Source organism: Molothrus ater, chromosome 28 (assembly GCF_012460135.2).
Source record: "Molothrus ater isolate BHLD 08-10-18 breed brown headed cowbird chromosome 28, BPBGC_Mater_1.1, whole genome shotgun sequence".
Classification (NCBI taxonomy): Eukaryota; Metazoa; Chordata; class Aves; order Passeriformes; family Icteridae; genus Molothrus; species Molothrus ater.
In genome coordinates this window covers 1,711,583-1,723,188 of record NC_050505.2, presented here as the reverse complement: position 1 = coordinate 1,723,188, position 11,606 = coordinate 1,711,583, and the positions used below count along the sequence as shown (strand labels likewise).

Below are 11,606 nucleotides of genomic sequence, written 5' to 3'. Positions count from 1 at the left end.
CTGCACATATGAAAAGGACAGAGAGGGCAAGGATTGATTCTGGGCAAACACTATAAAGGCACCTACAGTTAGAGCAGGTAAGCTCACTCGGTTCATGGTAATTATCCTGGTTAAATTATAACCTCATGAACAGGCCACCTCTGTCCCCAGGGCTGCCTTGTCCCTCCGAGCGCTGGCATTGAGGCGTTTGTGTCCCAGCCTCGGTGACACCGAGGGGACCCACGCGTGGCCAGGGCTGGAGAGTGACTGCTCACCCCCCCAGAGCTGATTTGGGGCTGGCACAGCTGGGTTTTGGCACAGCCCTGCCTGCTTCCCGACCATCCTGCTCTTCCCAGGGACCCCGAGGTGCTGTGGAGCTGGAGAGCCCCCAGGAGCCGTGTGCTGGCAGCCCCCCACGGTGAGTGAGGGGCTTGGGGTGGCTCAGGGTGGAGGAGGAGGGGGTGGTTTTGCATGGAAACATTGTGGAAAAATGCTGAGACCTCCTTCCCCTGAAGATAAATCATGTTCCCCCTTTCCCTGAGGATAAATCCATCGGTGGGGTGGAGCAGCCGTGGTTGGAGCGCTGGGAATGCCAAAGCCAACAGCAGTGTGGTTTCTCTCCCAGCATCCCAGAGGCACCATGATCCCCAGCGTGGGCCCCCGGAGCTGCTGCCTGCTCCTGCTGCTCTGCCTCCTCCCCTGCCCGCAGGTCCGGGCGGGCAGGGACGGCCCCGGCGTCTCGGCAGCCTCCTTCCTGCAGGATCTGCTCCAGCGCTATGGGGAGAGCCAGACCTTGAGCCTGAAGGAGCTCAAGGCCCTGCTGAACCGCCTGGATGTGGGAGTGGGACACGCCAATGTCTCCCAAACATCTCAGCAGCGCCTGAACCTCTCCCGTGTAAGGAGGGGACTCCCAAAACCTCCCTGTGGGCCCCCAAAACTTCCCTGCAGATTCCTGAAATCTCCCTGCGAAGCTGTGGGGATCTCAAGGCACATTTCTGTCCCTTCCCTCCCGCAGTGCTTCAGCTCTGTGGAGCTTTTTGCCATCCACAACCTGAGCGAGGGCTCCCCTGTGGGGCACAGCGAGTTCAAGGAGTTCTGCCCCACCATCCTGCAGCAGCTGGAGTCGAGGGCGTGCGCCTCCGAAAACCTGGAAAATGAGGAGAATGAGCAGACAGAGGAGAGCAGGCCCAGCTCAGCTGAAGGTAATTGGGGTGCTGGGGGGGGTGCTACAGACACTGCCTGGTTCTGGAGCTTGGGGACATGAGGAACAGCCAGTTCCCACTCCTGGGAGTTCCCTCCTCCAGCAGCCGGCAATCCTGACCGAGTTTTCCTTGCTGTGGATGGTGTCATGGTGTGGTTTTGCTGGGATAACCTCTGTGCCTCCAGGATAGCTGGATGAGGAGGGGACTCTGCTGTGGGTTCCCCTGAGTGGGAGGGGGTGACCTGGAGGGACCTGCTGGCCTCCAGCTGCCGGTGGATGCTCAGCCAGCTCCCGCCCATCCCGGTGCCAACGCTGCCCAAGGTCTTGGATCAGCGGCCCTGAGCACAGCTCAGCTTCTCCCACGCTGGGGCTGGCTGGGGAAAACCTTTTCCAAGCAACCCCCTGGCTTCATTCCCACCTTCCCTGCAAACCCAGGATGGTTTTGTCGCAGCTGGAGCACCCGGAGCACAGGGAGCTGCCCCGGAGCCTTTCCCACCCGCCCGGGTTCGGGCTCTCCGAGAGCCTCGGTAATGTCTGGCCCTCGTTTCTTCTCGTTCCGCAGTGTGGGGCTTTGGTTTTCTCAGTGTGTCCATGATTAACGTGGCCTCCCTGCTCGGAGTCCTCATCGTGCCGTGCTCCCAGAAGGCCTTTTTCAGCCGGGTGCTGCTGTTTTTCATCGCGCTCTCCATCGGCACGCTGCTCTCTAACGCGCTCTTCCAGCTCATCCCAGAGGTGCGGTAGAACGTCCCTGCCTCTCTCCCGTCTCCGGGGGCAGCTCCGTGGGCGCCCTCTCTGCCTCCACCCCGCCGAATCGATCCGACCCCTCATCACCCGAGGCTCAGGGCTTGGCTCAAGGGGCTGTGCAGGGCTTTTCTCACCCCTCTGAGCACCAGGAAACCCTCAGTGTCCTCCGTCTCTGCCACGTCTGAGGAGTGGGAATGTGCTGGGAGAAGCTGTTTGCTCCTGCTCTGGGTGTCCAGGAGTTTATCCCTTGGAGGGATGTGCTGAGCCACATTTGTGGCAGCAGTACTGGCATGAGCCAGAGGGGAAAAAAATGTGAACTATCCATGAAAATATGATCAAATATCCATATAAAAACACAGAGAGCAGCCTGGCTTCCTCTGGAATCAGCCAACTTTTAAAAATCCTTTAATTGCCTTTTTTTTCCTCCCCTACCTGATTTCCCAGCCCAATGTTCCCACAAGGGTTCTGCCTTCCATGAGGTATCCTGGTGCTCTGATGGGACCGACAGAAATATTGCAAATTAATTGTGTTGTAATTGCGCAGTTCTGGAGCTGAATAAATCCACCCGGATTGGAAACCTTTGGAATGTGGTCCAGGTGCCTCCTCAGAGCATGAGCTGGATTTGGCACATCCAACCTTAAAATTCCAGTGGGTTTTTCCCCCTGGTGTTGCCTGTTTGCTGCCAGGCAGTGAACGCCTCATCCGTGCTGGCAGTGGGATGTTTTTCCGAGCTTTTCAGCTCCAGAACTGCAACTTTTATTTGCTGGACATAAAAAACCAAGCGCCTCTAATTCCTGATCTGCCAGGAATTGAAATGCCAGAGGTACCCTCCAGCCCTGCCAGCACCCGGAGCACCCCGGCTGGGACTGGCTGCAGGATGGGGCTGAAGCGTACGAGGTGCTGGGGGGACCCAGGAGCTCTGTGGCTTGGGAACGGCCCATGGAGCAGAGCTGGAGGCTGGCTGGGCCATGGCCTGGCTGCCAAAACCCAGCTGAGATTCCCAAAGCCGCGGAGCGCCGGGTTCGCCCTTTGGAGGTGGCGCCAGATGAACAACAATCACTAATGAATGTCCTCTTCTCTCCCTCCCTCCCTCCTCTCTCTGTGCTGTCGGTGTGGATTCCTCCCCTGCCCATCCCCACGTTGATCTCGTCCCTTCCCGTCTCCCGTCTCCCGGGGTGGGTTTGGCTCTGCCAGTCTGGGGTTACGGTTTCCTCTGCGTCTCCGTCATCTCCCTGTGCTCGCTGGTGGGAGCCAGCGTGGTGCCCTTCATGAAGAAGACATTTTACAAGCGGCTGCTCCTCTACTTCATAGCTCTGGCGATTGGAACTCTCTACTCCAACGCCCTCTTCCAGCTCATTCCCGAGGTAGGGAGAGGACTGGCGGGTCTGTGCTTTTCTCTCTCTCTCTCTCTCTCTCTCTGGGGCTGTTTCTCTCTCTCTGGGCGCTCGCTGGCTGGAGAAGGGGAAGGCGGCGCCGGAGGGGAGCCCAGAGCGAGGTATGGAGGGCTGGAACCCACTCGGAGCTGGAGTTTGGAAGGGAATGGCTCCAGGGAGATCCCTGGTTTGTTTTATTGCCTTTTCTGGCTTTTTCTAGCCCTGGAGGTAGGTCCCAAATCGGTTTTGGCATCCCTGCCCCAGGGCGGGTGCTGGATCCAATGCCTCGGGGCACAGCCGGCTTGGAGGAGGGAGTGAGGGAGATTAAAGGTGCACAAAGGTGTTTCCTGAGCTTGTCCCAAAGCAGCTGCTCCTCAGAGAGAGCTCAGAGCTGTGTCACCGCTCCAGTGTCACCCCAGGGGCAAAGGCAGATGAAGGACACTGCCAGGGCCTGCTCCTCATCCTCTCCTGGGTCCCCTCCTGCCTGCAGGCATTTGGATTCAACCCTCAGGAAGATTATTGCGTTTCCAAATCCGCTGTGGTGTTTGGGGGCTTCTACCTCTTCTTCTTCACAGAGAAGATCCTGAAGATGCTCCTGAAGCAGAAGGACCAGGTGAGGTGGAGCAGGGGATGGTGAGGTGGGAAACAGCGGGAATTTTGGGATGGAAGGGTGGGAAACAGCAGGAATTTCAGGATGGTGGGGTGGAAACAGCAGGGATATTGGGATAGTGGGGTGGGAAACATCAGGGATAATGGGATGGCTGGGTTGGAAAAAGCAGGGATAATGGGATGGTGGGGTGGGAAAGAGCAGAAATTTCAGGGTAGTGGGACAGGAAAGAGCCGGAATATCAGCATGGCAGGGTAGGAAAGAGCAGGAATATGGGGATGTCTGACAGCCCTGAATCCCCTGATCCCACAGCACCACCATGGGCACAGCCACTACGGCCCTGAGGCTCTGCCCTCCAAGAAGGACCGGGAGGAGGGGGTCACGGAGAAGCTGCAGAACGGGGACATGGACCACATGATCCCACACATCACCAGTGACCTGGAGTGCAAGCCCCCCCCTGGGGATGACAAGGCTGTGGTGGGCTCCCTTTCTGTCCAGGTGAGCGCCTCATCCTGTGGCATTGTGACAAAATCCCAGCTGTCAGTTAAAACCAGTTCTGCAGCCCAAATTCTCTGTGTGTGGTGGGACCTGTGACCATCAGGGGTCTGAGGATGAGGGAGGAGACGAGGATCTGACTCCACGTTTCAGAAGGCTGATTTATTATTTTATGATATATATTACATTAAAACTATACTAAAAGAATAGAAGAAAGGATTTCATCAGAAGGCCAGCTAAGAATAGAATAGCAAAGAATGATAACAAAGGCTTGTGGCTCAGACTCTCTGTCCAAGCCAGCTGGGCTGTGATTGGCCATTAATTAGAAACAACCACATGAGACCAATCCCAGATGCACCTGTTGCATTCCACAGCAGCAGATAACCATTGTTTGCATTTTGTTCCTGAGGCCTCTCAGCTTCTCAGGAGGAGAAATCCTAAGGAAAGGATTTTTCATAAAAGATGTCTGCGACAGGACCGAACAGCTCCGCTGTGCTGGTTTCATGATTAGTGGGGTGGTTTTCCCATCTGGAGGAGGGATCAGTGACCCCATTTGGGTGCTGATCCCCATTTTGGGGTGCTGTGGCAGGACCTGCAGGCCTCCCAGAGCGCGTGCTACTGGCTGAAGGAGGTGAGGTACTCGGACATTGGGACTCTGGCCTGGATGATCACGCTCAGTGACGGCCTCCACAACTTCATCGACGGCCTGGCCATCGGCGCCTCCTTCACCGTGTCTGTCTTCCAAGGGATCAGCACCTCCGTGGCCATCCTGTGTGAGGAGTTCCCACACGAGCTGGGTATGTGTCTCCTTGGGGCTGCCCCTGCTCCTGCTGGCTCTGGAGTCTGTCCTTTGTCCATCCAGAAAGGCAGATTTGGGGTGGAATAAACAGTGATGCTGCTGAGAGGGGGGAGAGGGAGGGCTGTAAACTGCTCTGAGTAATCGCCGCTCTAAAAATAACGAGGTAATATGATGTCTGAGATTTAAATTTAGATGGAGGCATCTGAAGACAAAAAAAACCCCTCAACACCTCGTTGGTTTGGGAGGGGGGAGGCGGGTTTGGGTGGGAATGTCTGAATTTGGAGTGGTCAGTGCAGGGGAAGCAGGTTTGGGTGTGAATGTCTGAATTTGGAGAGGTCAGTGCAGGGGAGGCAGGTTTGGGTGTGAGTGTGTGGGTTTAGGGACAGCGCTGTGGTCAGTGAGTGGGAGGTGGGTTTGGGTGTGAATGTCCAAATTTAGGGGCAGATGAGGAGGGAGGTGGGTTTGGATGTGAATGTCTGAATTTAGAAATAGTGGAATGGTCAGTGAAGGAGAGGCAGGTTTGGGTGTGAATGTCTGAATTCAGGAGTAGTGGAATGGTCAGTGAAGGAGAGGCAGGTTTGGGTGTGAATGTCCGAATTTAGGGGCAGTGTGATGGTCAGTGCCCAGTGCCAGCAGCCACAGGGAGCCCACACTTGAGCTGGCACATGCTGTGATGTTTGGGGTGTTCTGTGCACTCCAGGAGGGATTGGACTCTGATCCTTTGTGTCCCTTCCAGCTCGGGATATTCCAGGTTTCTGTGAGTTCAAGTCGGTGCTGTCCCAGTGCTGCTGACAGCCCTTCCTTCCTTCCTCATCCTCCCATCTTCTTCTCCCTCAGGGGACTTTGTGATCCTGCTGAATGCTGGGATGACCATTCGCCAGGCACTTTTCTTCAACTTCATCTCTGCCTGCTGCTGCTACGTGGGCCTGGCCTTCGGCATCGTGGCCGGCAGCCACTTCTCTGCCAACTGGATCTTTGCTCTGGCTGGAGGGATGTTCCTGTACATAGCACTGGCTGACATGGTAAATCCTGAGCCCCAAATCCTGAGCCTGGAACCCTGAGCCCTGGGATTTTTTCCTAGGAAAAGCTCTGCTTGCTCTCAGCCTGCAGGCACGGCGGGGTTTGCTCTGTCCCCTTGGCACATGCAGATCTCTCTGCTTTGGCTGAAATCCCCAGAATGGGAGGCTGGTGGGTGTTTGCTGAGGAACAATGGGGCTGTCACTGAGCCCTGCCATCCCAATGTTTCCCCCTGCAGTTCCCTGAGATGAACGAGGTGAGCCGGGAGGATGAGCAGAACGGCAGCGCCCTGATCACCTTCGCCATCCAGAACGCGGGGCTGCTCACGGGCTTCACCATCATGGTGCTGCTCACCATGTATGCAGGGCAGATCCAGATAGGGTAGGACCAGCCCGAGCTGCAGCCCTGATCCAATTTTTCCATGGTGTTTTTTTTTTTGGGGGGGGGGGAAGGGTTTTTTCTTTTTTTTTTTTTTCCTTTCCTTTTCCTGCTGCAAACATACAACAGTACCTGTGCGGGCACTGACGTCACACTACAGGAGAGACATTGCTTTGAAAGCTATTCCATGGATTTTTTTTCTGGTTTAAGGCTGAGGAGAGTGGAATTCCCCTTCCCATAGGACTGACCTGACTTTGTCCAGTGTCATATCCCTTCTCTCCTCGCCTCTCCCAGGAAGGATGGAATGGGGAGACAGGAGCTGCTCCAGCCGTGCTGCTCCTCTCGTGGTGCTTGGAGCGTTCCCATGGCACATGAGGCTGTCCTGACCCCTCTGGGGCTGTGTGATGGGGACAGACAGGGACAGACCCTTCTCAGAGCGCTCCCCACAGCCAGCCCTCAGAGCTGTGCTGAGGATGAGGAGGATGTCACCATCATCCAACTGCTTTTGCTCCGTTTCAGCCCGGACAATGCCCTGGCAAGAGTGGGGTGAAGAGGGCAGGGGTTTTAAAGCACATTTTGGGTGTCAGTGCTCAGGGCAGAGCACACCAAACTGGGTTGGAGTGACACTTGGGCTGCTGGGAGAAGCCTGCCAGGATGCCCTGACCCTCCCTTCAGTCCATGCTGCTGGAAGGAGGGGAAAGCCCAGCTCCTTCTCTGTGAGGGCTGCTCAGAAGGGGATGAGAGCAGAGCCCTGCCCGGCCGCAGGCTCCAGCCCAGGGATTTCTCCTCAGGCTGTGTCCAAGCTCACGGTGACACCCAGGAACAGCCACCAGTTTTTAAACAGTGCTAAGGTTCAGGGTGGGGTGGGGGGTGTTTTTAAAAGCAAAACTCAGACTGTGAACCTCTTTAGGTTGCGTGTTCCCAGCCTTAGGGAGTAGCCAGAGAAGGGTGTTCCAGGCACTTCCCAGCTCTGCCTCCGGGCTGGCGTTCCAGATTCACTAGGTGAATTACTTATTATCATATTGATAAGGTTGTCCACCCCACCTGTGTTGCTTGAGGATCCCTCACACCCCTTTTTCCCCCTCGTCCTGTACTTGGTGTAAGCTTGTGGCCGTGTGGGTTCAGGGGAATCCCTCATGGTTTGGTGCTGGATTGGGATGGAGGAGAAGTGCAGGTGTTTGTGAAGTGTTTGTGAAGTGTCTTCCTTCACTGCCCACCTGTGCAGGTGTGTGGGGTGTGACAGGGTGGTGGCACCGTGCTGGAGCTGAGGCTCCCACACCTTCCCTTTGCCCTCTGAGGAAAGCAAACCTGAGGCTGTGCCAGGTGTTATTGCTGCCCATCTCAGACAGAGGGCCCTGGCAGCGTTGTACCCTGGCTGGATCTCTGTAATCCCTGAATTCCTGTAGTTCCCAGCTGGGTGATGTTCCTCCTAAGCTCCCAACAGCTGTCACCGAGCCCGTGCCCTCTGGCAGTGCCAGGATCCTCATGGATCATCACCTGCACTCTCAGTGGCTTTTCTAGTCTGGCCATTTGTCCCCTCAGCAGCCCTGGCTCTTGGCTTTGTCCTGCACCCCAAAACCTAAATATCAGTTCTGGAGGGAGCCTTTTTGGGATGACCTGAAGGTGCCACACAGTCCTCGGGTGATTCCCTCAAGGAGAGACAGGCTCTGCTTTGTCCCATGTGGTGTCCCTTGTGGATTGTCACCAAAAGTCTCTTTTCCCACTGGAGCAGAGCAGCGTGGCCTGTGCTGGCTGGGGCAGTCATTCATGGCAGGCATTCCCTGTGCTGCAGGTTCCAGGACCAAAGGGGCATTGGAAGCTCTTTTTCCTTGCTTGAGAGAGCTGCAGCCCCAGCTGACTGACTGGATGTGGAAAATCTGAGTCCTTTCACTGGCACAGGTGCCCTCTGCTCTCTCTCAAGGAAGCATTTGGAAAACACCATGTGGCTGGCAGGGCACAGGAGCTGCATCCCGGCTGGAAAAGCCTCCCTGGGGGAGGACAGGGGGCAATGGGGGGTTTGTCCCCTCTGGACTGTGCCTGGGAGGTCCCCAGGAGCTGGGAGGTGGCAGAGAGCAGGGCTTGGTGTCCTCAGAGCTGGCAGGATTCACTGTGGCAATCACAACTCTGCTGTCTCCTTGTTTCCAGTTTATCTCTGTTTTCTGAGGAATCTGCAGCCCGGACATTTGGGATTAGGGGGTGAGAATTGAGGCTGCCCTGCCACCAAGGAGGGAGAGCTCCTGTTCCCCCTCTGCAGGGAACCCAGAGATGTGGGATTGAGGTGAGAATTGAGGCTGCCCTGCCACCAAGGAGGGAGAGCTCCTGTTCCCCCTGGGCAGGCTGGCACCTGCCAGTGGGAAAGGGATGGGAACCCACCCAAATGTAGCCCCTCGTGGATTTGCATCCGTGTCTCCTTCCCCTCGAGTTCCATCTCAGTATTTCAAATTATAACTCAGGTGTTGTAGGAGAGAAACAAAGAGCGTTAACTTAAATGTCACGTGAATTGTACAGATATTTGTAAAATTCCATAAATAAAATATATTCTGTAATGACGGAGGGTCCCAGGCGTGCTCGGCAGTGAAATCCTCCCTGCTGCTGGGGAATGGAGGGGTGGGAGCGCTGCTGGCTCAGGATTTTTCCAAGGGGAAGGCTTGGAGTCGGGCTGGGTGATGCAATCCCGCTTTTCCAGCTGGATTTCCCTGGCTGTGCAGTGCGGCGCGGCTGACAGAAGGTGGCACTGACAACCCCCAGCCTGCCCGCATGGCACGGCCTTTGCGGCTCCAAAAACCCTTCCTTAATTATTTATATATATATTTTTTTAAATTATTTTTCTGAAATATATTTCCAGACGGTGGTTTGGCTGGGAGGTGTGGGATGCTGGATTTGTCCCCAGCTCACACTAGCCAGGCTCCTGGCAGTGTTTTTGTCCTTGTTTTCCTACCCTCCATTAGGGAAAAAAAAGCAAACTTTGCTTTTATACTTCCCTCTTTTTTGCCTTTTTCTACACCATTCCCCCCCCGCCAGCCAGCTCTGAGCAGCAAACTCAATTTTTAGAAACCCTGTTGCAGCTAAAGAAACCAAATCTTGATATTCTGAGGTGTTTTATTAACAAAAAATAATGTTTTATTAAGCAAGGAAGGTCACAGTGAGCATTGGACTTGCTCCTGCTCATCAGCACTTCCAGGGGGGCTTTGAGTGGGCTCTTTTCCGCTGCAAAATCCTTTTTTCTGCTGAATGCCTGGAAGCTATTACCTCAGAAAATGCTGCAGGATGGGGTCATGGAATTCCTGGAATGGTTTGGATTGGTTAAAGCCCATCCAGTGCCACCCCTGCCGTGGCAGGGACACCTTTTATTATCCAAAGTTGCTCCATCCTGGCCTTGGGCACTTCTAGGGATCCAGGGGCAGCCACAGCTGCTCTGGGAATTCCATCCCAGCCAGGAATTCCTTCCCAATATCCCATCTAAACCTTGTCCTCCTTCATCTTCAGGTGGTAGACACAGACCATCTTCTGTTTTGCCTTTCCCCCAGAAATTTTCTGTCTAAGGAATATCAGCTCTGGAGCCAGGCTGGGAGAGCTGGGGGTGTTCAGCTGGGGAAGGGAAAGCTCCAGGGAGAGCTCAGAGCTCCTTCCAGAGCCTGAAGGGGCTCCAGGAGAGCTGGAGAGGGGCTGGGTACAAGGGATGGAGGGACAGGACACAGGGAATGGCTCCAAACTGGGAAAAATGAGACTGGGGTGGGATTTTTGGAAGGAATGAGCGTGGGAGGGGCTGGGATGGAATTCCCAGAGGAGCCGGGGCTGCCCCTGGATCCCTGGAAGTGCCCAAGGGAGAAGAGAAAGTTCCAGGGAGAGCTCAGAGCCCATTCCAGAGCCTGAAGGGGCTGCAGGAGAGCTGGAGAGGGGCTGGGGACAAGGGATGGAGGGACAGGACCCAGGGAATGGCTCCCAGTGCCAGAGGGCAGGGCTGGATGGGATACTGGGGAGGAAAGTCCTTTCTTAAGGACATTCAGGCACCTTTTTCCATGTCCAGTCTGGTTTTTTTCCCAAATGGAAGACACTGAAAAAGTGTGTGGGAATTTTACACCCCTGGTGTGACACTCCCTGAAATGTCAGTGTCTGCTTTGTGTGGGAACCTCCCGGATGTGTTTCAGGAAGAAACTTGGGACAAGGGATGGATTTCCACTGCCGGAGGGCAGGGATGGATGGGATACTGGGGAGGAATTCCTGGCTGTGAGGATGGCGAGAGGATAGGATAAAATCCCCAGAGAAGCTGGGGCTGCCCCTGGATCCCTGGAAGTGTCCAAGGCCACCGTGGGATAGTGGAAGGGGTTCCTGCCCACAGCAGGGGAGGCACTGGCTGATCCTTACAGTCCCTCCCGTAGCATCGATGGCAGTGCCCGAGGCTGCCCAAGCACCCCCAGCGCCATTCCCGCGCTCCCCCCTCAGCGCCGCCGCCATGTTGCCCCCCCGTTGCTTAGCAACGCCCCCTTCCCCTCCAAGATGGCGGGCGGGGCGGGGCGGGCGTGGCGCAGGCGCGGGCGGGGGGGGGGGGGGCAGAGGGCGGAGGGCGGTGTGGCGGCGGCGGCGGCGGCGGCGGGACGGGACGGGAGCGCAGCGCCGCGGAGCCGCCGCCGGGGCAGCCCAGCGGGTCCGCCGGGAGCACCCGCGCGGCCCCCGCTCCGGTGAGGGGAGCGGAGGCGGGGCACGGCGGCAGCGGTGCCGCCGCCGCCACCGCCACCATGTCCGGGCGCGGCCACAACAAGCTGCCGACCACCGAGCGCATCGTCAAGGGTGAGGGGGCGGCGAGGGCGCCCCCTGCCTGCGCGGGGGCGCGGGGGGGGGCTCGGCGAGGGGGGCCGCGAGAAAAGGGGGGCGAGCGAGGTTTTGAGGGGGTCCCCAAGCTGGGGGAGCCCCGAGAAAGGGAAGGGGAATCTGCCTGCTTTGTGGGGGGGCTCCTGGTTTGGGGGAGGCCGGAGAAAGGGGGGGGCGAAGCGTGATTTATGGGGGGATCCCAGG

At 56.7% G+C, this 11,606-nt stretch overlaps 2 protein-coding genes across 2 annotated transcripts in view; both read left to right on the top strand.

The window, feature by feature from the left end:
- Positions 1–289: 289 nt before the first annotated feature.
- On the top strand, positions 290–9,142 carry LOC118695269 (metal cation symporter ZIP14-like). Its single transcript, XM_054517532.1, has 9 exons — positions 290–397; positions 605–874; positions 995–1,181; positions 3,119–3,288; positions 3,788–3,910; positions 4,217–4,402; positions 4,989–5,196; positions 6,036–6,220; positions 6,454–9,142. The coding sequence occupies exons 2-9, from the start codon at positions 620–622 to the stop codon at positions 6,598–6,600; spliced, it is 1,461 nt and encodes a 486-aa protein (XP_054373507.1). The 5' UTR covers positions 290–397; positions 605–619; the 3' UTR covers positions 6,601–9,142.
- A 2,187-nt stretch (positions 9,143–11,329) lies between these two features.
- LOC118695136 (exportin-7-like) overlaps positions 11,330–11,606 on the top strand; it is a 38,596-nt gene continuing 38,319 nt past the window's right edge. The window contains exon 1 of the mRNA XM_036396544.2: positions 11,330–11,548. Within this exon, the coding sequence (XP_036252437.1) occupies positions 11,330–11,548 (219 nt within the window). The remainder of the gene's footprint in view (positions 11,549–11,606) is intronic.